This window comes from Meles meles, chromosome 6 (assembly GCF_922984935.1).
Source record: "Meles meles chromosome 6, mMelMel3.1 paternal haplotype, whole genome shotgun sequence".
Classification (NCBI taxonomy): domain Eukaryota; kingdom Metazoa; phylum Chordata; class Mammalia; order Carnivora; family Mustelidae; genus Meles; species Meles meles.
The window spans coordinates 21,088,165-21,113,234 of NC_060071.1; the positions used below are offsets into that span (position 1 = coordinate 21,088,165).

Here is a 25,070-nt window from a genome sequence, read left to right on the forward strand (position 1 = left end):
TAGCGTCAAGGGGTTCAATTCAATGGGATGGCTGACTGTTCCCTAATCAGCTGAACCACCCTCCTCCGTAACAATACGGGCTTACAAAGTACACCACCAACCAAATGCCTGAGCACCTTCCCTTATTATAACACTGTTTTTACCTTGAAGGTGTGCTTTCTGCACAAGCTTTGCAGGAGAAAACCAAAGGTAAAAATACCATTTGCTTTGAGATAAAAATGCAACTGTTCTTTAAGAGTAAATTCAAAGTCACTTACCAGCCACAAAACTTGGAAATGATGCCACCTTCTTTGTCTATTGGGAAATAGAAAAAAAGAAAGAAAACACACACATGACAGTGTAAGTAGATGGCCTGAAAAATCTAGGCTAAGAAGAGTACTGTATGTGAAAAGCTAAACCCCACTGAGTGTCTGATGTTCCTAAGAAGTCAGCTTCAGAAAGCAAACCAATGGCATTCAGGCACCATGGTGTTTAGGCAGGACACATGGAATACATTCCCATGGGAATACTTGGGGTACAAAGGGCCATCATTTAAAGTTAGGGACCCCCAGATTAGTATGTCACTGCTAGAAGGGAGGCTAGAGACCATACAACCAATAGTTCTCCAGTTGGTGGGCATAAGAATTACCAGGGCCCATCTTTAAAAGCAAGATAAAGGATACTGGACACCACTCTGTGGGTGGCCAGACTTACTTCATCAAAGCTAGAAAATTCTATCCAAACTATGTCATCCAGAAAAGGGAATAACTGGTTTAAGGCCTCATTTTAACAACCTCCATCAAGGCAGTGTTAATTTATATAAGATTGTTTTTCAAAACCATGCTGTGGGTTTAAAACAGTGGTTCTCAATCAGGATGATTTTTTTTTGTCCCCAAGGGGACATTGGGCAATGTCTATAGACACTTTTGGCTGTTACAGCGTGGCAAAGAGGTTGTGAGCTACTGGCATCTAGTGGATAGAAGCCAGAGATGCTTCCAAACATCCTTTAGTGGAAAAGACAGCTCTTCACAACAAAGAATGTTCTGGCCCAAATGCCAATGGTGCCATTGTTGAGTAACCCTAACTTAGAATGTAATTGTAAGATAATGGAGTAGAACAAGTTTCTGTCAAACCAGGGAGCATAAATGAACTTCCCTACCCCCAACCCCATACGCCACTGGAAACACATGAACTCACAGTGGTATGAGCCTAAATCAGCAGGAAAGAAACTTTCCTTCCTTTTCCTATAGGGACACCCAACTTTGCTTGACTGAATCCCCACTTCCAAGACACTGGCTGGGATAAGAACATGGTGGAGAGGGTGAGCAGACCATGGTGGTGCGGTAACTTCAATATTAGGAACTTAAGCCACAACTCTTATCCTTGGAAAAAATTACCTCTGGGATGTTGTTATTGTCCACAGGTCCATTGAGATCAGAACGCTGCTGCTTCCTCGGCTGCTCCAAGCCATTGCACACCTGGAAACCGGGAAGTGAAAGATGAAGATGGTGCTTCTATATGTTAGAGAAATAAACCAAGGTATAATATGACACAATTTTATGAAATGCACGTGTATGTATGTGCGTATATGTGTATGTGTAATTTAAACTCTTCTGCAATTAACATATATTCTTTTATATTTATAAAATGTTTTTGAATCATTTTTTTACCATGTCACCACACAACATGATTATAATATTATGCTTCACTTCTATTATGCTTTACTTCTATTAAGCTTTACTTCTCATCTCCGTGACTTATTTTATAACTTGATATTTGTACCTCTATCCCCTTCCCCTATTTTCCCCATCACCGCCCCCTTACTCTTTACCCTTTGGAAACCACCAGTTTGTTCTCTATATTTATGAGTCTATTTTTGTTTGTTTGTTCATCTGTTCTGTCTTTTAGAGTCTACATATAAGTGAAACTACATGATATTTGTCTTTCTCTCTCTGGCTTATTTCACTTAGCATAATACCCTCCAGGTCCATCCATGTTGTTGTGTGGCAAGATCTCATATTTTTTTTATGGCTGAGCTAGGTTCCATTGTGTATATGTAGGCCACATCTTTTTTCTCCATCTTTCTACTAATGGATACTTGGACGCTTCTGTATCTTCGCTATTGCAAATAATGCTACAATAAACATGGGGTGCATATATCTTTTCAAATTAGTGTTTTCATTTTCTTTGGGTAAGCACCTAGCCGTGGAATTACTGAATTATATGGTAGTTCTATTTTTTAATTTTTTGAGGAACCCCCATACTGTTTTCCACGGTGGTTGCATCAATTTATATTTCCACCAGCAGTGCAAAAGAATTCCCTTTCTCCACATCTTCCCAATGCTTGTTATTGCTTATTTTTTTTGACTTTAGCCATTCTGACGCATGTGAGGTGATATCTCACTGTAGTTTTCATTTGTATCTCCCTGATGCTGAGAGATGGTGGACATTTTTTCATGTGCCCGTTGACCATCTGTCTGCCTTCTTTGGAGAAGTGTCTATTCATGTCTCTGCCCATTATTTAATTTTTTTTTTTTTTTTGGTGTTGAGTTGCATAACTTTATATATATTTTAGGGATTAACTCCTTACTGGATATATCATTTGTCAGTATCTTCTGCTATTCAGTAGGTTGTCTCTTTGTTTTGTGGATGGCTTCCCTTGCTGTGCAAAAGTTTTTTATTTTGATGAAGTCCTAGCCGTTTATTTGCTTTTGTTTCCCTTGCCTCAGAAGATGTATCTAGAAAAATGGTGCTATGACCAATGCCAAAGAAATTACTGCCTGTGTTTTCTTCTAGGATTTTTTTGGTTTCAGGTCTCAAATTTAGGTCTTTAATTCATTTTGAGTTTATTTTTGTGTGTGGCGTAAGAAAGTGACCCAGTTTCCCTTTCTTTGCATATAGCCAGCTGTCCAGTTTTCCCAGCACCATTACTGAAGAGATTATCTTTCTCCGGTTGTATATTCTTGTCTCCTATATTGTAGAATATATGACCATATAAGGAGGGGCTTCTTTCTTTTTTTTTTTTTAAGATTTTATTTATTTATTTGGCAGAGAGACACAGAACACAAGCAGTGGGAGCAGGAGGGGGAGAAGCAGGCTTCCCGCTGAGCAGGGAGCCCCATGCAGGGCTGGATCCCAGGACCCTGGGATCATGACCCAAGCTGAAGGCAGGCACTTAACCCACTGAGCTGCCCGGGTGCCCCGAGGGCTTATTTCTTGGCTTTCTATTCTCTTTCATTGATCTGTGTGTCTCTTTGTGCCAGTACCCTACTGTTTTGATGACTACTGCCCTATAGTGTATCTTGAAACCTGGGATTGTGATACCTCAAGTTTTGCTCCTCTTTCTCAAGATTGCTTTGACTATTTGGGGTCTTTTGTGTTTATGTACAAATTTTAGGATTATTTGTTCTAGTTCTATGAAAAATACTATTGGTATTTTGATAGGGATTGCACTGAATCTGTAGATTGCTTTGTGTAGGGTGGACACTTTAACAACATCAATTTCCATTCTATGAGTACGATATGTCTTCCATTTGTTTGTGTCATCTTCGTATTCTGAATCAGATTTTCTAATTTTATTATTTATTATTTGTTAATTGTGGTAAAACACACATAGCATTAAATTTACCATTTTATCCACTCTAAGTGGATGGTTTGAAGGCATTAAGTACATTAACATTCTGCAATTATCACCACCATCCCTCTCCATAATTCTTTTCATCTTGCTCATCTGAAATTATATATGTATTAACCATTAATTCCCCATTATCCTCTCCCCCCAGACACTGGTTGTCTCTGTCAATTTAACAACTCTAGGAACCTCATATAAGTAGAATCTTATCTTTTTGTGACTGGTTGTTTCACTTAGCATGATGTCCTCAAGGTTCATCCATATTGTAACATGTATCATAATTTCCTGCCTTTTCAAGACTGAATAATATTCCTCTGTTTGCATATACCCCATTTTATTTATCCATCCATCTATTGACAGACACTTGGGTTGCTTTCTCCTTTTGGCTATTGTGAATAATGCTGCTCTGAACATGGGTACAAATATCTCTTACAGTTCCTCTTTCAATTTTCTGGATATACACCCTTAAGAGGAATTGAATTGCAAGATTATATTGTGATTTTATTTGTAATATTTGTGGAACCCCCATATTATTTTCTAGCAACTGTACCATTTTATATTCCCAGCAATATCCAAGAGTTAAATCATACCTCTAAAAAACCTGAATTCTTAGTTTAATGCAAATTCTAAACTCTAGAATCTAAATTCTTTGGTTAATGCAAACCAGTCAGTCTCTACTACTAAGGAAAACAAAATGTTCCAAGGACATGTCATAAGTCTTCTCTTAAAGAGGACATCAAGCCAAAATCTCAAGTAACAAAATTTAAAGTTTGAGTATTTCTATATGGTGCTTTGCACCATCCAGAATGTAGAGGCCAGATCCGTAGCACCAAAATCACTCTACAAACCCCAAAGGAGGTTGTAGTAAGCCATCATGTGAAGTTTCAGAGATTTCTGGAAATAAATTATCAAGCAGTAACAATATAATGATGATGATGATGATATTAATAAGTTACACTTACAAATAAATTTATATTATAAATATATACAACACTCATGTTTACTTAGAAATAACTAATTTACACTATTTCCACTCTTGCTTTACCGCTTACAGGACTGAGGCTTCAGGTGTTGGAGGTAACAGCTGGGTTCCCACAGGTCTAGGTAGCATAGCAAGATGTCGCTGCTGGTTTTCTTCCTTGTCTAGACTGTTACTGTTGTGTTCCTTGATGTCATTCAGTCTCTCTGGCAGGGCTAGAGAAGAATGAAGGGACATGGGCCCACCCTCCTGGCACTGATGACACCTAGCAGACCACAGATTCCTAGCTGAGCGTTCCCTTCGTGACTACAAATACTACTGCATCTCAGAGGCAGGGATGGGGGGTGGGTGGGGAGTTCAGGGATGGCTCAGATGGGAGGTGGGAAAAATGGGGCTGGGCTTCAAGCATGGGGAAGATTGAGCACAGAGGAAGAAAGGAGGGAATCACCATAAACCAAGAAAAATCAAAACTCAAGTTACAGGAAGAAATGAGGCTTTCCTGGAACAAAGGGGATGTGGAGCTGCAGCTGGAGCCCAGGAGGTTCTAATGTCCAGTTGGTCCCCGTTTCCTTTGCTGGAAACCCAAAGAACTGTCTGCACCCCAAGCCCTGTGAACTCTCAGATAATTCACATGGGTCCTGGTTTCATCCTGCTGTCCCCGTATGCCCCAAGGCAGGGCTCTGGGGCTTGGGCAGGTCTGGGACCACTGGCATGCTCCTCTGTCCGTCCTAGCCCTCTTTCTGGGAGCTGAGCCCATCCTTACCTAGAGGAGAGGACTGTGATTCATCTGGGGTCTCCACTCTATTAGAATCCTTTCTGATCAAGCTGAGTGGACAGTGCCCCTTCTTGTAGGGCTGATGATGACTTGGCAATGGCTCCTGCCACTGTCCTCAGGAAGCCAGGATGGTTTCCCAGCCTCTGAATTAAGTCTTCCCTCTGCTTCCTTGGCTCTACACCTCCCTTTGTGGCCAAGGCAGACCAGGCAAAATCTCATAAAGAGTACAATGGGAACTCTTACCTCAAACACTATTCCCATCCGCCTTAATTAAACCCAAATTTGCCACATCCTCCCAGAAAACCTTCTGTTGTCTTATACTCTTGGTTATTTCAAGGTCCATCTAGAGCACATCTGTGTTTCCCCACTTGTTTGAAAGAGCTCTCATCTGGTGACTTTTCCTAGGCTGAGCTCACGGACTTCACTTCCGGAAGGCCTGCACCATCTTACCAAACGCTGGATGGACAACAAGTCATCTCCAAAACGCCTAAAGAAACAAACCAGCCAACTGATGGATGAACATGGGTCAACCACGCTTTTTATAGACTGAATTTGTCCCCACCAATTTTATATATTAAAGCCTAACCTTCAAGGAGATGGGACATTTGGGATATAATTCGTATTAGACGAGCTCATAAGGATGCAGGCCTCATGAACAGGAGCCCCCCGAGAGCTCCCTCACCCCGTCCGCCATGTGAGGACACAGCCAGAAGGGTCTGGCTGTGAACCAGGAAGTGGCCCCTCCCCAGATACCAGATCTGCTGGGGCCTTGATCTTGGACTTCCTGCCCCCACAGCTGTGAGAAATAAATGTCTGTTGTTTATAAGCACCCCGTCTATGGTATTTTTGTTATATCAGCCCAAATGGACTAAGATAACACCACGTCTACAAATGTTACAGTTTGGGGTTGAATCTACATTTTCTGCCACGGATGTAGGGCAGCAGACTCTCATCAGGGTGCCAGACGCATTGTGGGAAAAGGCCGTGTTGGGCCTGTTGTTCATCTTACATGGGGTGAAGAGGTGTCCCTCCGGGGGAGGCAACCCCCACGGGGTGAGAGCTTGGGTAGGGAGCAGAGGCTGGATGCTGTGCCCCCATGCCCATCCTTGGAACGCCTGGCATGGAGCCACAGCACATGGTGACCGTGGGCAATACAAGGTCTGAGATCCACTTATAATGGAGATTTCTCCCCAGAGCGTCTACAGGCTCGACCCTTTCCTCCATGTCAGCGTTTTCTCCACTCATCACCATGACAACCACGTCTCATCATCAACAGCCGGGCTGTTTTCAGAGAGGTGGGCTTGGGAGAGCCCATCTGGCGCTCTGATAATCATCTCGAGGGCAAGGCGGGGGCGCGCTTGGCAGCATGGGGTGCAGCATCTGAAATTAACATCGTAGAGGCCCACGTGAGTTGGGGGTTCCCAGCATCTGAGCTGAAGATGCTCTCTCACCCTTCTGGGTACCCTCCAACCACAGCAGGCAGCCGCACCTCAGCAAGAGAGGCCAGCCATTATTCCTGAGTCCTTCCCAGCCACCAGGGAAGCAGCCCAGCGCAGAGGGCTGTTCTTGGCGCCCCGGGCTGGAAGCCGCACCAAACATCCACGGGGAGAAGGATGGTGACTGTGAAGTGAAATCTAGCGGGAGGAAATGGGGCAGGACCCCCCTCACTGGCACCCTGAGAACAGAACAGAAATGTGTGGCACAGACTGGTCAGGACATGCCAGGACCAGGGACAGCTGTTAAGGGCTCGGGATGATTTGCCTGTAATAAAAATATATTCATCTGAATAAATTGCTCTAATAAGTATCTTGGCTCCAGTTGGTGAAGCCAGAGCTAGGATATTTTTTTAAAGTGTCAATTTAGATTTTGTCTGCTTGATTAAATGGAAAATACAGCAATGTAACCCACATGGCTTGACAAGAAACAACAGCAAACAAGCACGCTCGCCCTCACGCCATCTGTAATAAACACCAAACATTCCCAAGCAGTCTCCTGAATGACAAGCACGTTAGTGACACACAGAGGGACAGAGCGCCAGCTCAAAGCCAGGCAAGCCACAACCTTCACACTGAACCATGCTGTCTCCCCTCACATGTGACTCCTTGTCAGGCACACCCCAGGCTTACAGACAGCTCAGTTAGGTGACAGCCTTCTCTGGGAATCACCTTCTGCTCCCTGTTTCCAAAGGCATCAGACATCGAGCAAAGCTGCCTTCCTCTGTCCCATGCAGCAGGGGTCAGCCGGGACCCACGGCCTGCCGGGAGCTCATGGAGGGCCACTCTGAGAGCATCCGGCACCGTGGGCTGACTGAAGGTCTGCCTTTTGCGTCCTGAACATATTTCACAAGCCCTTCAACCTGTCCCCTGACAGGTGGGTGGCTCAGAAAAATGACAATATTGTTCTTTTTCTTCTGCCCCTCTTAGAATTCTGATCACTTGTATGACATTTGTCTGGAGGAGAATGAGAGCTTGGGGATGAAGTATTTATTCTTATAATAGTCATCCCCATGGGGGTGATCATATCTTTTTGAAGCCAATCTGTGGCTTCAATGAATCATGACAAGGTCCATTAGGGAAACCAGCCAGTCAGTCTATCTTTTAACATCTCCAGGCGGGCCTGTGAACAGGAGGGTTAAGGAGAGTCTCTCCCCTCACACTCTCTCCATCCCCTGCCCAGATATTTTGTGGAACATACCTATACTAAACAATTTTGCATCCTCTGTCCAAAGCTCAAGCTTAACTGCATGTCCTCTTGTTATTTACTCCATCTGGCAGCCCTACCTGGGGCTGAGAAACCGCCACCTGCACTGAGCTCCCCTAGGGCACACTCAGGGCCTGGCCTGGTTCTCTGCATCTGATTTGCTAAAACCTCTCCTACCACTGACCACCAGGGCCACCTAGCATGTCCTTGACTTTGTCCTTCCCTGGTGCCTGGGGTGCTTGGCCAGCATTTTAGAGCAGAAGCGAATTTTCCTAAACTGACCTCTGCATTTCAACCCCTTATGAAGCACTGTCCAAAGGCTGCACCCAGGGTGCCTGAGTGGCTCAGTTGGTGAAGTGCCTGCCTTCGCCTCAGGTCATGCATGATCCTAGGGTCCTGGGATCGAGTCCTGCACCAGGCTTCCTGCTCTGCAGGGGGTCCGCTTCTCCCTCTGCCTCTCCTCCTACTCGTTCTCTCAATCTCTCTCTCAAATAAATACATCTTTTAAAAAAATGTATTTAAAAAAAAAAACAAAAAACAAAGGTCACATCCACATGACTACTCCCAAGCAAGCATCTTGGGTGTCTTACACTGAGGCCCCAAAGACACACACAACAAAAATCTTGACCAGGGACAGTTCCCCATCCAGTGTGGCACGGCTCACCAGCGCTGCTGGCTTTACACCCTCTGTGGGGCAAGCCAGAGAACAAACAAATACACATATGAACAACCGCAGTTCCTGTGTGATCCGGCCTGAGGGGCCAAAGAGGGGAGCCCCTAAAGGCTTGGGGGTGGTTCAATCTTTCTCATTTGAGTGCAACCAGGCCCCTAGTGCATCACTGGGGGAAATGTAAAATGTTGAGCCGTTGTGGACGACAGTATGGGAGTCCTCAGAAAGTTACACATTGAATGCCTATGTGATCCAGGAACAACACCCCACAGAGGGCTGAAAACAGCCATCTACACAAAATCTTGTACCTGAATGTTCATGGCAGCCTCATTTGTAACAATCAAAAGGCAGAAACAACCTGAGTGTCAACAATCGAATGGATGAACAAAGGATGGTGTATCCCTTCTGTGGAATATCACTCATCCAGGAAAAGGAATGAGGTCCCGACACGTGCTAGGACATGGGTGAACCCTGAGAAAAGCGCGCCAAGTGAAAGAAGCCAGACGTAAAAGGTCACATACTGTGTGATTCCATTTAGATGGAAATGTCCAGAAACAGGCAAATCTGTACCCAGAGAAAGCAGGTTTGTCTTTGGCAGGGGCTGGAGGGGGAGGGGAGGATGGGGATTGACTGTTGATGAATAAGTATGAGCTCTCCTTTTAGGGTGATGAAAATGTTCTGGAACCATATAGTGGTGCTTGTACAACCCTGCACTAAATGTCGCCAAACCCTACACATTAAAATGATCAAAATAGTCAATTTTATTTTATGTGTATATCACTACAGTTTAAAAATAATGTGGATGAGGTATCTGGGTGGCTCAGTCAGTTAAGCATCTGACTCTTGACTTCAGCTTGGGTCTTGATCTCAGGGTCCTGGGATGGAGCCCAGTGTTGGGCTCCGCTCTCAGCATGGAATCCATTTAAGGATTTCTCTCCCTCTCCCTCTGCCCCTCCCTTGTTCTTGCGTGCTCATGCTCGCTCTCTCTCTCTCTCTCTCTCTCTCCAATAGATAAATAAATCTTTAAAAATTATTTTTAAACAATGTGGAAGAATGAATAACCAGAGCCCTTTAAGGACCTAGGACTTACTGCCCCTACCTATAATATTCACTTTAGTTTAGCTGAAGGTCACCCACCAGCTTGTGCAGGACTAAGCCTCTGCTTGGACACAAAGGCCACAGGAAGGAGGTGGGTTGTCCAGGTGGCACAGAGCTTCCCTCCCAGTCACCTGCATCACATACCAGAATATCACACTTGGATTCAGTTGTGGAAACGAGGGGGGTTCCAACTCTTAAAGCAAAGCATGCTATGGAACTAAGGAGTCTTCCATTTGGTTTCGTTCAGTTCTCAAAGGAAGAAACCGACACCGCCCCCTTTCTAAATCTGTGGCTGGGGAGCCAACATGGCCGCTTCTCCCACAGGTTCCACAGGTTGGCAGCAAACGCTGGCACCTTTTCCCATCCTGCCAACTTAAAGGTGAGAAGCCTTGTGTGAGCAGAGTTAATGACAGCGGCTCTCCAGAGCAGAAGAATGGTCTCTTGGCCTTATGGAAGGCTGTTGCATTCTCCTGGGAGACCTGAGCCCTCTCCCACCTAGCCTAGAGCCCAGCACTCACATTCTGCAAAAGCTAGTTTGACATCTGAAAAATGAAGGCAACAAAGGTGCGTAAGTCAAAAGGAAATCAAATGACTGATACTAAGTCGATAGAATTCCATTTCTAGGGGCGTTTTTCTATATTGCACTTGTACTCATCTAAAGAGGTCACTGTTCCCAATATGGAATTGCTATGACCAGCTCTCTGTTCTAACATGAGAACTTCTCTGTTTCAGTCAATACTATTAGTCCTAAGTAATAAACAACCTCAATTGAACTGCCTAAACTTGCAAACACTAACACAAAGTCCTATGATTCATAATTTGAAAAATACATTTAGCCAGCTAATATGTAAAGAAGATACCAATGACCCAGTTAGCTTCTACAAATCTACCTGTTCAATTTCTATGATTATACAATGTAGAATATTTGGTTTTCCTAACACTGAGGATAAGAAGACAGAGTTGAACAAGCTGTTATTTTTTTAAAATATTCTTATTTATTTATTTGAGAGAGAGAGAGAGAGTACAAGCAGGGGGAGAGGCAGAGGGACAAGCAGACTCCCCAACGAGTGGGGAGCCTGACATGGGGCTTGATCCTAAGACCCCAAGATCATGACCTGAGCTGAAATCAAGAGTCAGCCACTTGACTGAGCCACCCAGGTGTCCCAGAACTAGCTGTTATTTTAATGATATATTTGACAATACATTTTTATTTGAATGATACCTACAAAGTAGGGCCTCAACAATCTTACTTAAAGATGAACAGACCCACTGCCTTATAACCATGCACAACAGTGACCACAGGGCCAAATGAGTGTGGTCCACTCATCTCTACTGTGACTACACCAGACTGGTTTTGATTGGCCCAGAATGTGTGTGTGTCGGGGGAGGGGGGTGTCTGATACTGGTTACCTGGGTTCAGATTGGCCTGACTTGGTTTTAGATGATTCAAATTGGCTCAGGCCAATAAACAGGCCAAGAGCCTTTTTTCTCTTTTCTTTTTATTGTCGTAAACATACATAAAATGTATCATTTCAACCATTTTTTTAAAAATAGTATTTATTTGAGAGAGAGAGCACAAGAGTAGAGTGAGGGGCAGAGGAAGAAGCAGACTCCTCGATGAGCAGGGAGCCTGATGCAGGGCTCAGTCCCAAGACTCCGGGACCATGACCTGAGCCAAAGGCAGATGCTCAGCCAACTGAGCTACCCAGACACCCCCATTTCAGTCATTTTTAAGTGGACAGGTAAGTGGCATGAAATACATTCACACTGTTGTGCAACCCTTTATCTACCCACAGAACTTTTCACCTTCCCTAACAGAAACTCTGTACCCATTAAACACTAACTCCCCATTCCCACTTCCCCAGCCCCTGGCAGCCAGCATTCCACTCTCTGTCTCTATGAATTTAATTCCTCCAGGAACCTCATATAATAATACAGGATTTGTCTTTTTGGGACTGGATTATTTCACTGAGCGTAGCGGCCTCAAGGTGCATCCATGTTGTAGCAGAGGTCAGAATTTCCTTCCCTTTTTGGGCTGAGTAATATTCCACTGCATGTAAAAGTCTTTCCTTCTTTTTTTTTAAGATTCTACTTAGTTGAGAGAGAGAGAGCGTGCGTGCTAGAGAGTGGGGGGTGGGAGAGAGAGAGAGAAAGCGGGAGAAGCAGGCTTGCTTCTGTGGGACTTGATCCCAGGACCCTGGGATCATGACCTGAGCCAAATTCAGATGCTTAACTGAGCCATCCAGGCACCCCAAAATTCTTCTCCTTTGTACTTTATCACTATCAGTGTGGCATGGAAGAAAAAAACAATGCTCCTACCAATACAGAAAAAAGCCACCATGCCATGGTCTCTGAATATGAGCCAAACTGCCCATAGCTTAGGTAACTTAGCATTCTTTGGATTCATTCATTTTGTTTCATTCTTCTTGGCATTTAAAAGAGGGCTGGAGATTAAATATTAGGCAAGAATAACCTTGGGCAGCAATTTCACTCCACAGTATCTCTCATAAATTGTAAATTCGATTCCACAAAAAGAGCCTTGACTTGCTATTGGTCTTGTTCCTGGAGCGGGTTTTGAGGACTGGCGAGTGGCTAGATCACCTGTCTTCTCTTGAAGATTAACATTCATATTTCTTGAAGTGACTAGTGTGCTATCTTTATATGCTTGGGTCCCAATGAATGAATGAATGAATGAATGAATGAATGAATGAAGCGGGTGACAGACCACAGGGAGGAAGAGCTTCTATTTTCTTTTTTTTTTTAAGATTTTATTTATTTATTTGACAGACAGAGATCACAAGTAGGCAGAGAGGCAGACAGAGAGAGAGAGAGAGGAGGAAGCAGGCTCCCCGCTGAGCAGAGAGCCGGATGTGATGCAGGGCTTTGTCCCAGGACCCTGGGATCATGACCTGAGCCGAAGGCAGAGGCTTTAACCCACTGAGCCACACAGGTGCCCCTCTACTTTCAATGACTAAGGGGGAAAAAAAATGAAGCAGGGGTGTTTGGGTGGCTCAGGTGGTTGAGCACCTGACTCTTGGTTTTGGGTCAGGTCATGATCTCAGGGCTGTGAGATCAAGCCCCGTGTTGGGCTCCTTGCTCAGTGCAGAGTCTGCTTGGGATCCTGTCTCTCCTTCTCCTCCCTGCTCCTCCCCCCTGCTCTTTCTCTTCTTCTAAGATAAACAAATCTTTAGAAAGAGAGAGAGAGAGAAAGGAAGCAACAGCTGGAGTGATCAGAAGATCCAAGAAGCACCCAGACACCTGGCATGGGTGTGGCATGGTCCAGGTCTAAGCCTGTCTGATGAAGACATTCAGGCAGGTGAGTCTGTGTCAGCGGCATAATGGTCAAAGCTAGCAGACCCAGAAACTCTGGGAAGGAAAGTTAGGGACAGATGTCTCCCCACTGTCACCAAGGGCTGATTTGAGGGGAAGCAAGAGACTCAAAGGCTGGGTGGGGAGTGTTGGGGTAGGAGTAGGGCTGCACTAGGATTCAGAGTGGGCAAACAAGTCTCAAATCAGAGGCCACTTGCAAGTGTCTGGGCCAAGGAAGAGGAAGGCTGGCCAAGGAGGGTGAATGGGCAACCTCCCCAAACAGCAACATCCCTCCAGCCTTACAACATGCCCAAGCTTCTGTACCAAGCAGCAGCCCCACGTCCGGAGTCCAGTTCAGGCTCGCTGACCTGCCCTCTGTAGCCCGACTGCTGTCACAACAGGACAAGATGGCCGACTGTGGGGGCAGGCCCAGCAGTGCTTTGGCACCAAAGATGGCATATGGCATCTTAGTCAATGCCTCTTCGATGGAGAGAAGAACCAGACGCAGGCCTGGACCACGTGCTCCCAGCTGAAACCAGAGGAGCCAGACAACAGGATTCTGTAAGCCCAGTTCCAAACATCCCTCAGCTCCAGCAGTTTGGAACTGGGCTTGGTCTCAGGCAGAGAGAGATCAGCTTCTCTGGTGTGACGGTGGAATCAGCAAACACTCCTGGACCGGGGAGGTTCTGGAGTCCACCCGCCACCCTGGGGCACCATTCTGTCCCACACCTCCTTCTCGAAGTTTCTGAGATGTGCTTAGTGTTCCTGAATTGCCCGTGGTGTTATCCACGTAGGACTGGGAGGCAGTCTTTGTTCACCTCCTCTTACGAGAGTCCTGTGACCTCTTAAGTAACTGACTAGCCTTGGCCGCAGTCTGGATGCTTTGGGTTGACCACCCCATGGCGGCCACGGCCATGCAATCCCATCTCAGGAGAGGGCCCCACGAGTGACATTACACGTCTCTGAGTCTCGTGTTCAGCCATGTGGCCTTTCTCCCCGAACAGAAGATGTTTCTAAAAATTCCTCCACGGAGCCTTGTGCTTCCTAGGCAATGTCACGTGACAAAGCAGTTTTGTCAGCCGGCTGCGTCTCAAGCCGCTGGGACATGCGAGGGACTGTGGGAGGTGCTGCAGGAGCCTGACGACGGGAGCTGGGTGTGGGCAGACTCGCCGCCTAGTCCCGTACCCGGTCACCTCCCATTCCCCCAGATTTGCCTGAGACGCACAGGGCTGGCAAATGGGTGTGACTCAGAACAGTGCATTCAGTTCAAGCCCCACCTGTGCTGGGCCTCCTCTCCCTGTTGGCACCTCCTTGGGCCCCTCCCTTCTTGTCCTTATAGACACTGCCCTTTTACCTCCTTCGGTTCCCACATGTGACCCTCTGCCCTTACAACCCATAAGAGCAGCACGGGGGCTTCCCAGCAAGGCCTCTCTTAGTGGCCATGCTGTGTTTGGCCTTCCAGATGCCCCTGCCCCTAAGCTCCCTCCTGGTCTTCCCCTCCCAACTAGTGGCCCTTCTCCCTCCCTTGTCACCATCCCATGTCCTTCCCCCCGCCCTTGCTCTCTTTCAGGGCCCTCAGCCCCCATCACAATCCCAGCTCCCAGGCCCCTCCACATTCAGCCTCTCCTGGTTGGCTCACTTCCCAAGCCCCCCCCAACCCCCGCAAAGTCCCAGAGCCTCTTGGCTCATCACCCCTGATGCAGCCAGTCCCTCTCCTGAGCACCCAGCCCCACCATGACTGGGGGATTTCTGTGCATCTATCTCCCTCTAGAATGAAATTTGCAGTGAGGGCTTATGTCATTTTTTATCTTTGCACCCCACTGCCTGGCATATCGAAGGTGCCAAGACACATGGGCTGTTGGGGAAGGAAGGCAGGTGCCAACAGCCCAGGGAATCCGAGCGGCCTGGCTAGGGACAGTCAGCTTTGAAGGAGAGTGGGAGTTATGTGCAGAAACTCCAGACTGCGGAGAGAGCCTCAGAAGGCCATTTGGAATCAGTGAGAGACTGGTGGCCCAGAGCCCAGCTCATCCGCCCAGAAAGTGGAGTTCTCAATTTCCTACTAGGATCGCAGTGTGGGAAACCAGAGCAGCCCTTGGAGACATGTCAGTGTCACCTCGTCCCCCCAAAATCAGACTACAGAGCAGAAAGGGACTGAGGATGTCCCCAAGAAGACATGTGGGAGCTGTCTACCCTGGATGGCCCTGCAGGGGGAGAGGGTCCACCCAAGGAAGACCTGCAGGGGGGAGAGCCCGCAGACACCTCGGAGCGGCCCCTCCCTCACTGGGCACCTCGGGCCTATCAGCTCTCCCTCGGGCCGCACACACACCTGCCCTGCCTCCAGTGTGTCTCTGGCTTCAGCCTTCCCCTGACGGCCTTCCAGAAGTCAGTGATGCCAACCTGCTCGGGGGTGTCCCCAGCCCTGCACAGCTTGGCCCTGCATCCAAACTGTTTGCAGAGCCTCCCTCAGCGGCTTCCCCAGGCTCCCCAGACTTGAAATCATCATGGTCACCATCGGGGCGAGTGTTCCATGCCCCTGACATCCACTGCAGGCTCCGATCTACGCCAGTGCTGCTCCCCAAAGCCCCAGGGGACAGGCAGTGGTTGGTGCATATCACGTGTCCAGAATGTTCCAGAACTGGGAGCTGGAGCAGCAGGATGGGCTCCAGGCTTCCTAGCTCTGGCATCTGCTGTCCTAACCACTGCACCTTACTCTCTCTTCAAGGCCTAGAGGTGGGGACATTTCTGCCTGGATTACTGTTAGGGGAAGGGCTCTACATAATTTTCTTAGACAACAAAACAGTGTTTTAGAGACCCCGGCTTTAACTAGATTCTAAAAGCGCTGAAGCAATCCCAGGTTCCTGGTGAATAAGCTGGTCCGTGACAACAATAGCCACCAGCAGTCATGTGTCCTCAAGAGGCCTCACAGAAATCAAATAAGGCCTTTGTGCTGACTCGACAAACAGCCCCAGAGAGATCGAGTTTGGGAGCCTGAACAGATCAAGCGAGGGGCTGAGAACGCCAAGGCTGGAACAGCCTGGATTTTGTCTCTCAGGGTGGACCCCCAGGAATCAGTCACGGCAGATGCTATGGGGACCCATCAAGGCACTGGGAGCACAGGAGGCTGGAGAGGGGCACAGGAGCCCCTGGGAACTCTCCCATGCCATCTCCCTATGTGCACAAGAAAGGCAGGACCTGATGTCACAGGTGTGCAGGCAGGGGGGCTGCCGGCAGAATCGGGGGCAGGGCTGTGGGAAGAGACACTTACACTCCATAGAAGCTCAGGGGTGGGCGAGGACCTTCCCCTGACCAGGCCATGCCCTCAGTTCCTGTCCCCAGGCTTTCTCCAGCTCTGTCCTACCTCAGGACAGATTGGGACAGAATGTACCTGCTCGCACCCCAGGCACAGTGCAAGCATCAGATCCCTTTAGGCACCTGCTACCCTGTGGCATGCCAACAGAGGTTACCTGGGAGACAGCGACCTTGGGATACTCCTCAGCCCCTCAGGGCGTGGTTCCCTTTCATGTAAAGCAGGTGCCCAGACTTACATCCTATACCACTCAACAGGGCACACATGAGAGACACCAGCCCCGAGGGAGTGCTCACAGAGCCACTGCCCACCCCACGCCCAGGCCGAGGTCACCCATGCACCGAGCATCCTCCCTCCGTATGTGGCGCCAGCATTCCTATCACAATCTCGAAAGGTCCTCCACAAAGCAAGCCTCCACTGATTGCCAAATCACAGCAAAGCTTTCTCCACAAGGAGTAATGATAAACGCTTGTACGTCTGACGTGGTCTCAGGGCTCAGTACCTCACTTCAACTTAACTGTTGTATTAAGTTGGCTATGATGCATTGATCTTCCTTTTTTGTCTATTGTCAGACAGCTCTTTTTAGAAAGCACTGGCTGGAACGATGATAAACAAAAATCTCAACCCCCCCCCCCAATAATCCCAATAGGGGTGGGCTGTGCCATCCAGCGTGCAGAGCTGTTCTGGGCACAGTGGCCGCAGAAATCAAACACCTTGAACTAGATGTCCTGACAGGTGCCCAGCCCATGGAGGATGTGGAACAGGACTGGGAACGCCTGCAGCTCCAGAAATCTCCAGAGCCCAAAGGAAGACATCTATGAGAGGGGGACTCTCGGGCACAGAGCAGGTTTTTTCAGAGTACCTGTTCTGAAGCTAGATGTCTTAGGGTAACACAGGAGAAAGATGGGGATCCCAAAAGAATCAGTCCAAATCAAACCCCATCCTTGTCAAACCCAGATACACAGTGCATCACCCAGAGACTACAAGAACCCGCCATCCCAGGCCACCCACAAATCTGCAGAACTCTCGCAGGTGCTAAGCAAGCATGTCTTACAGGAGCCTGGAGGAGCAGCCCCTAGGAGCTCCGGTCAGCAGGCCTCTCTTCACAGGAGGTGTACCAATGACACGCCAAGTCCCCAAAGCCCACCCCTGAGCTGTGGGACCAGGGTCCCACTGAGGTCCTCCCTCAGCTCACAGCAGAAGTGGGTGCAGGAAAGGAAACTCAGTCTAGATATTTGATACGAGCTAGGCTGGATGAAACTCACATATTCTTCATGGCCATATGTAAAAATTAAAATATTTTGTATCAACAAATCTCAATAAAATTAAGGAAAGTGACTCATAGATCATCTCTACTTGACGACTTTGATCCATGGCCTGAGACCTCACGAAGCCAGAGGTTGAGACGATTTTATGGCCCAGAAGTCTTGGGGATGCTGGTCACCACATGGGTGTCAGGACGTACGGGTCAAGGCGTTGTGGTTACCAAGTCAGTAAGGACAGAGTAGTAGCCACTATCCAGGAGGAAGATGGCCCGATGCATTCACCAGCGGGCATGCTCAAACACTCCCTGCCAGGGAAGTCAGCGTCACCTCTTCTAGAAGCCCTTTAAGGAATGCAGGGGACGGTGGTGAGAAGCATTAATTTTGGTGCAACGCAGACTGTTTACCCCTTGAGCTGTGTGACCACAGGTGTGGAACTGAGCCCACAAAAGTCTCAACGGCCTCATCTGTAAAATGAGAATAACCCTTGTCTCTACTGCTCCTGAATGTTCCAGCGCTCACTGAGATCGTCCACACGAAGTCCTGAGCCCCGTGCTGGCCATGACCCCCAACAGCAGCATCACTTCCACCAGCACCCACGGACTTCCACAAACGGTAGGACAAGAAACACGAACTCCTCAGAAGCCCAGGGCCCCAAGAGTGACAAAGGCAACACCTTTCCTGTCCTCAGGATTTTGGGTGGATGTTGAGTCATCCTGGGATACAGCCAAGAAGAGAGAGACCTCAGGAAATTGTGTGATCTGGCTCTCTGTCCCCGAAGATGAGCAACTTGGCCAGTATTTTCCTGATAGGCCCTGCATGGAGAGTAAAGGGCCTGATAATCCAGATTTGGGGGGCAACACTAGCCCAGAGGGGCTGGAGGTGTCTTTGTCATAGTGAGTCTGGGACTTCGCCCCACGGCACATGTACAATGAAAGTGATGGGAAACTTTTGCAGTAAAGTTTCTCAAGCTCATCAGCCAATCAGATGCAGTCGGTTCTCCTTGTTCATGCAAGTTCTCGTCCATAAGCCTGCTGTGATCTCCATGTGTGTGAATACTGACCCAGCTCCAAGGAGAAATGCAGGATAAGCCTGCAAAGCCTCTGGTCATCATTTTTGTTGGCCGATCAACGCATCACCTGTTTTATGTGTTTTCCTATTTAGACACTTTATTTAACGTGCATTCCTCACAAGTAATTATATCCAGTATTTCTTTATAATAAAACCGGTTGCAAAGAGTCTCACACTTCCCTGACCTCGGAAAATAAGACCGTAAATTTCTCGGGCTCTCGGCCTCATCACAGCGCCTTCCTGTGCTCTTTTTATTAGCGGGTCATCTCATGAACCCCAAAGTTAGCCACTTCTCCGATGTTTCTTCACACGCTGTCCGTATTACTTTAGCACTTCCCAGAGCAACCTTGAGTACTGATCGGTGGATTTCCTCTCCCTCTCTCTAGGCTGTACCATATTGTTGACTCATGGCCAACCGCTCTGTAACTCACACCTACATGAATTATTGAACACAGCATATTTTCTCCATAAGGCACATCGCAGCCTTAACGTGCTCAGAAGTATCAGACACCACGCCAGCACTGTACGTGGGGGGTCATTTCGTCATCCCACAGAGAGCACAAAAATGCAAAAAACCCTGGCTCTACAAGGATCGCGAAAAGGACACCTGCTTGCAGTGTGAGAGCTGAGACGAGAAGGCAAAGGGTCTCCTTGTTCACACACGGCTGGGATCGTGCTCACTGAGGGCCTTGCACGTTTCTGCCTCTCTGTGCATGCCCAGAGTGCCACGAGTATTGATTTTAAACTTACACATAAATGTTAGCGAGGAGGCCGACTCACGGGTAATGGAATCCATGAATAACAAGGATCTGCCTGGCTTTGTTTACAGAACACATCTAACAGGATGCTTTGGGAAATCCTGTCAGGTAGTTTGCCTCTTCGATTTGAAAACACTCAGCAATAGAATTCGGCCCTGCCATGTGGCAAAATATATAATTTTTTTTTTTTTTTTGCTTCTGTTCTCCAAATTTCCCTCAATAAGCATGGACTGCTTTGAAATAGTTCTTTCTTCTGTAAAAACACTCACGCACAGACCCTTGTCCCCCACCATCCCATCCTGTCTTCCTGCAATTTGAGCCTATCTCATTTGGGCTCTCTCATAATCCGGCCCCCTCCCCACCCAGTATAGACGTCCTGGTCTCTCCAGCATCATGTAGGGGAGAGGTCCACCTGCAAACCAGAACCTTTACAAAAGGAAACATGCTGGCCGCCTGGGTGGCCACGACATAACTTTTCCAGCTTTTAAAAGAAATGTCAGAGAGGAGAGGGCCACTCCACTGTATAGTTCCCCCCTAGTGGAAGCCTCCTGCGGTAGGCTGCTGGCCCACAGACTGAGCTTCTGGAAGAAGGCTCTAGGTAGCCAGTACAGCCAGTAGAAGCCATTCTCTTTTAGTTTTTTGGTTTTATTTACCATAGCCTTAACCCCAGGCTATGCCACATTAACTGCAGCCGGCCCAGGGAAAGGCCAGCAGGGACTCATGCACCCTGGAAGCCCGTTTGAGGCTCCTCTTTGGTTGGCTCCCACCGCATAGCCTGGCTGTCCCCAGCGGAGGCAGTGGGGTGAGGGTGCGGGGAGTCAGGGATTCCAGGAGGAAGGTAGGCTGGGATCTGAAGCAAGGAGTCCCCATGTTTCCCACTGTACCTCCTGCTTCACACGATCTTACTTTCAAGATGATCCTATCACAGTGGCTCTTTTGGGTCAAATTTCAAAAGGTTCCTCATCTGGAGAAGGGGTTACTTGGGACTATGAGATGTCAAGACCCGGGTCACGTGATGCTCGCTCAGACATGGCAGAGCCCTCAGAAGGAGTCCTCCGACCCCATGTTCATCCAGGACCCTTGTCAGCCCTGAGCTGGGAATCACCAGGCAGTCTTTCCCTTTGAGGGAAGTCGTTTACCAATGAATAAGTAAATCAAAAAAAGCTATGCAATAATTAACGCATTTAAATGAGCTTTTCCTGTATCCTGAATAAGAGCATTTGCTTTAAGGAGACACTCTATTTAGGGAGAGAAGTTACCCGCTCCTCCCCTCAGGGCCCCCTCCCCTTCATGCTCTAAAGATTATGTTCTCTCGACTTTGTCAGGGAAATCGCCACAACAAAGCATAGTTTGTCACCCGCCCCAGGGCAGCCCCCATGAGTTCCCTACAGGGTCATAGCCACTGTTGGGCCATGAGTCCAACTCAGCCAAAGTGAAGGTGGCCAGCCACACTTTGGCCTAAAGCCCAGACCTCTGGCCCTGAGCCACCCACCCTTGGGGGGAGCTCCCCAAATCCACTGGTGCAATAGCAGTTTCTCTACAACCCAAAGCCCCCCGTGCAGGCACAGCTGCCCTGAGTTCCAGAAACACCTGTCAGTGAGGTCAACTTACATTTAATAATCTCTAAAAAGAACAAAAGGCATCGACAAGCCAGTGCCAGAAATCTAGCAGCAAGTGAATATGACTCATGTCCCAAAGACATGTTCTCAGCATATGTATGTATTTTTTAAACTCATGGACTCCTCTGGGGGAAAAAAAATAATAATTAAGGCTTTAAAAATATAAAGGCGTTTCGTTCTCATTTGCCCACAGAATTGGCCAACGAGAAGTTCCTTTACGCAAGCGCAATCATCACATCTTCTTTTTATATTCACAGAGGGTTGTTTTTTTTTTTTGAAAAGCAGCTTTTCAAAAGCAGCTGTTAGAATACACGCTCGCTTTGATATAATTAAAAGGAACACAGTAATGCTTAAATCCACTGGCCGCGTCAGCAGCATTTCTTCTCCACCCCTTTGTCAAACCTTCAAATAATTATTTTCAAAATGGTTATTTACAGTTACAGCCTGTAAAGCCAAGCCCCTGAGCTTTCGAAAGAGTGCCACTGGGATACAGTGGCCCCTATGACATGTGCTTAGGGCACTGTCCCTTGTCACTGACTGCAGGATCCTGCACGAGCCAGCAGCCCCACATCCTTGCCAACGTCCTGTCGGACTGAAGAAACCAGCTGGTGGGGGGATGGTAGTGACACGGACCGCCCCCAACTCTGAACAGACCCAGGGCAAGTGGGCTAGAGACCCTAGTGGGAGGTCTACTAGCCTCCTAGTGGGAGGGGGGCATCTTCGGGATGGCACCAGAACATCCACACACCTGCTACGTAATGGAACAGATGAAGAATGAAACGTGTATTTGAACTATGGGCTTTGGCATCCACATGGGTGACATGAGAGCATCCTTTACTCTCTAGGCCCCCCTGCCCACCCCCTACCCCCATCCCTGGGGATAACCAGCATCCTACCTGCTCTTGGGGCCACTTCGGTCTCTCCTCTGGAGTCCTGGACTTGGTCTTGAAGCCTCTCTGGGGGTCTCCGGAGTGCTTGGCCTCCGGAGGGAGGTTCAGTGACTTGGGCCTTCCCTCGTGTCTGCTAGGGCCGTGGCTGGCCTCGCTGGGAGGGCTGGCCTCTGTGGAGTCCCCGGGCCCTGGTTCAGGCCCCCGCATCAGTGCATGCTCAGGGCTGGCCTCCCCGGCGCTGGTGATGCTGGTCATGCTCAGGCTCATCTTGATCTCAGCCACGATCTGGTCGATGTCCTCCTCCTGGTCCTCCAGGTCCCCGTCCCCACGCCTCGGGCGATAAGGGGAGGCGCTGCCCGCATTCCCATTGGCCTCTGTGGGGTAGTAGTCCTCATAGCCCTCTTCACTGGGGCAATAGTGGACACCTTCTTCCTGGTCCTGGGCCTCCAGGACCGAGGCCTCGTCCTCCGGTATGGGGAGGTGGCTGTCCCGGTAGTCTGGGCTGCCTTCGTCCCCGTGGCCATGCGGGTGGGGGCCTGCCGAATCTGTCCACTCCTCCACTGCCTCCTGGCACTCATCCGTCTCCAGGTGGCGTGTGCCGTGGGCCAGGTACCCCTCCCCGTTGCAGTCCATGCCTTCTAGGTAGCTGTCGTCCTCGGGGCAGTAGCGGATGTAGTAGGTGATGCCCTCCTCCTCCTCGGGGAGGCCCTCATCATAATCCTCCTCCTCGGAGGTGTTGTTCACGTAGTCAGAGCTGGAGTCCCCATCGGGGCTGTGGTCGTGGCACCCCTGGTCCGGGGGTGTGGGGCTCTCAGGCCGCAGGGTGGCCAGCTCCAGGCCCTTGGGCACATACTCCTCCAGGGGCAGCTCTGCGTCCTCGCTCTCTGGCTCCTGGCCGTGAGGGATGGGGCCCGGCCTCGCCCTGTGGTCCAGCATGCTGCTCGCCGTGCTCTGACGCTTCCGGTTGGCCATGGCAGACACTCACACAGCCATGGTCACCTGCAGGCAGCCACTGTGGGGAGGAATGTTGGAGAGGACAGTGAGAACCCCGCCAAGCATGGCCACCCCAAGAATCGTGCCAGGCCATGGGCTGCCAGCCACACGGGACCCACTGGAGTGTTTGGCCACCATCTTGTTTAATGGCTATGGTAAGACACATCTGTTCCAATAATGCAACATCCCCACCACAGCTGCGTACGCCCACGTCAAAGAGAAGAGAGGACGTACATAGCTGGAGGGAAAGAGGCAGAGGCGAGGCACCTGCCATTCACCGGGAAGACTGCCTGTCTCCCAGAATCTCACCATCTGGGGGTCTCCGGAGTGCCTCTCTTTCCTCCTCCCCCTCAAACGATTCCCTCAGTGACCACAGTTGCAAGGTCCTGTCCAGGCCAAGCACCATACAGAGAAGCTGAGCCTGAGCTCTAGCCTCACAAGCTCAGCAGGGTGAGAGCACAGGAGGGGGACAGGAGAGGGAGGACAATGCCTGCCTGGCCATGGAGAGAAAGGGAGCACCCAGAAGAGGGCAGAGGGTGTGGCTGCAGCTTGCAGAAGGTGGGTCGTGGTATCACAGGGCAACCCGAAGACCCTGTGCATCCAAACTGGGGAAGTCCTTACCCAACCACCCAGGACTCTGCATTTTTATCCCATAAACCATGCAGAGTCATTGGGCAAATTTCAGCAGGTGCTTGACACACAGGATTTCTCTTTTAGCCTCATCTCTCTGATCCAGCATAGAAGAGATGCTGGGAGAAGAGAGACCAGGAAGAAGTCTATTTCCATGCTCTAGGGCAAGTAAGGGGCTGGCATCAGGCATCAAGGCATAGAGGATATTCAAACAGTTGGTTAACATTTTGTTTCTTCAGCTGAGTGGTTACCCAGGTATTTGCTTTATTCTTTTTTTTTAAGATTTTATTTATTTGAGAGAGAGCGAGCATGATAAGGGGGAGAGTCAGAGGGAGAAGAAGACTCCCCACTGAGCAGGGAGCCTGATGCGATCCCAGGACTCCAGGATTATGACCTGAGCCAAAGACAGATGCTTAACCTACTAAGCCACCCAGGCTCCCTTGTTTGCTTTATTCTTTAAATTGTACTTTTACATTACATACGTCTTGTTTTTGTTTCCATCACAGTTCATTTATTTTTTAAAAACTTATTCCTGTGTCCAGAGAGAAGAAATGAGAGCCTGTGCCCATGAAAATGTTGACAAGGTTAGATTTCATGATATGTATATTTTATCACAATGAAAAATTGTTTATAAAGAAATGAGGGCTTAAACTAAAGCAGCAGGAATGAAAGAGGAGACATGGCTCAGGAGAATTCAGGCAGTGGAAGCAGTGGGATGTGGGTTCAGCAGGAGTAGAGAGTGAGCGGAGGGCGGAGACATGGGCTTTTGTGGCAGTTCTGACCCAGGAGCTACATTTTCTTTCTTTCACCTTATCTCCCCAGAAAAGTCCTAAACTAAAAACCCTTTGTGCTTTATATTCCCCAGAGCACCCACACAGCATTTTGCTTATAGCGGTGCCCTAAACGCCTTTTGCTGTGACATTGGGTTTACCAGATGGCCGGTCACAGCATTGTGCGTATTCCCAAAAGAATAGAGGAGATTATTTCATCCATCCAGACACTCAGAGTGTGTGCACCATTACTGGCTGAGCCACATGCTTCCAACATATGAATTAGTCCAAGGAAGTTTCCTTTACAAGGGGCTCGTGGACAGCTATGTCTTAAAAGAATCATTAGATGTTGAGAGATGCACAGTGTGTCTTCTCCAGAGCAGTCCACAGAATAGCAAGATACCCCACACCAGTCATATTATCACTGAGATGGACCCCAGAGAGACTGAATATCCTCACAGGATACCCCATCCCCAAACCCCAAAACTGTTTCCAGAGATGTATTCCCAGGTAGGGATCAAGGGGCTCAGGAGTCACTAAAACACAGATGCCCAAAGGATGCATCGAAGACTCTGACCTGTCTCACAGCCACTTACCATTTTACAACAGATCTCTCACTTTTACAGAGG

The 25,070-nt window shown here is 48.5% G+C and overlaps 1 protein-coding gene across 4 annotated transcripts in view; it reads right to left on the bottom strand.

Annotated features, from left to right (window-relative positions):
- Positions 1 to 25,070, bottom strand: part of APBA2 (amyloid beta precursor protein binding family A member 2) — a 245,337-nt gene that overhangs the window by 45,350 nt on the left and 174,917 nt on the right. For all 4 annotated transcript variants that reach the window (XM_046009954.1, XM_046009956.1, XM_046009952.1 and 1 more), the window contains 3 exons: positions 22,055 to 23,060; positions 1,377 to 1,457; positions 258 to 294 (listed from right to left, as the gene is read on the bottom strand). In XM_046009954.1, coding sequence (XP_045865910.1) covers positions 258 to 294; positions 1,377 to 1,457; positions 22,055 to 23,020 — 1,084 coding nt within the window. In that variant the 5' untranslated portion in view covers positions 23,021 to 23,060. The remainder of the gene's footprint in view (positions 1 to 257; positions 295 to 1,376; positions 1,458 to 22,054; positions 23,061 to 25,070) is intronic.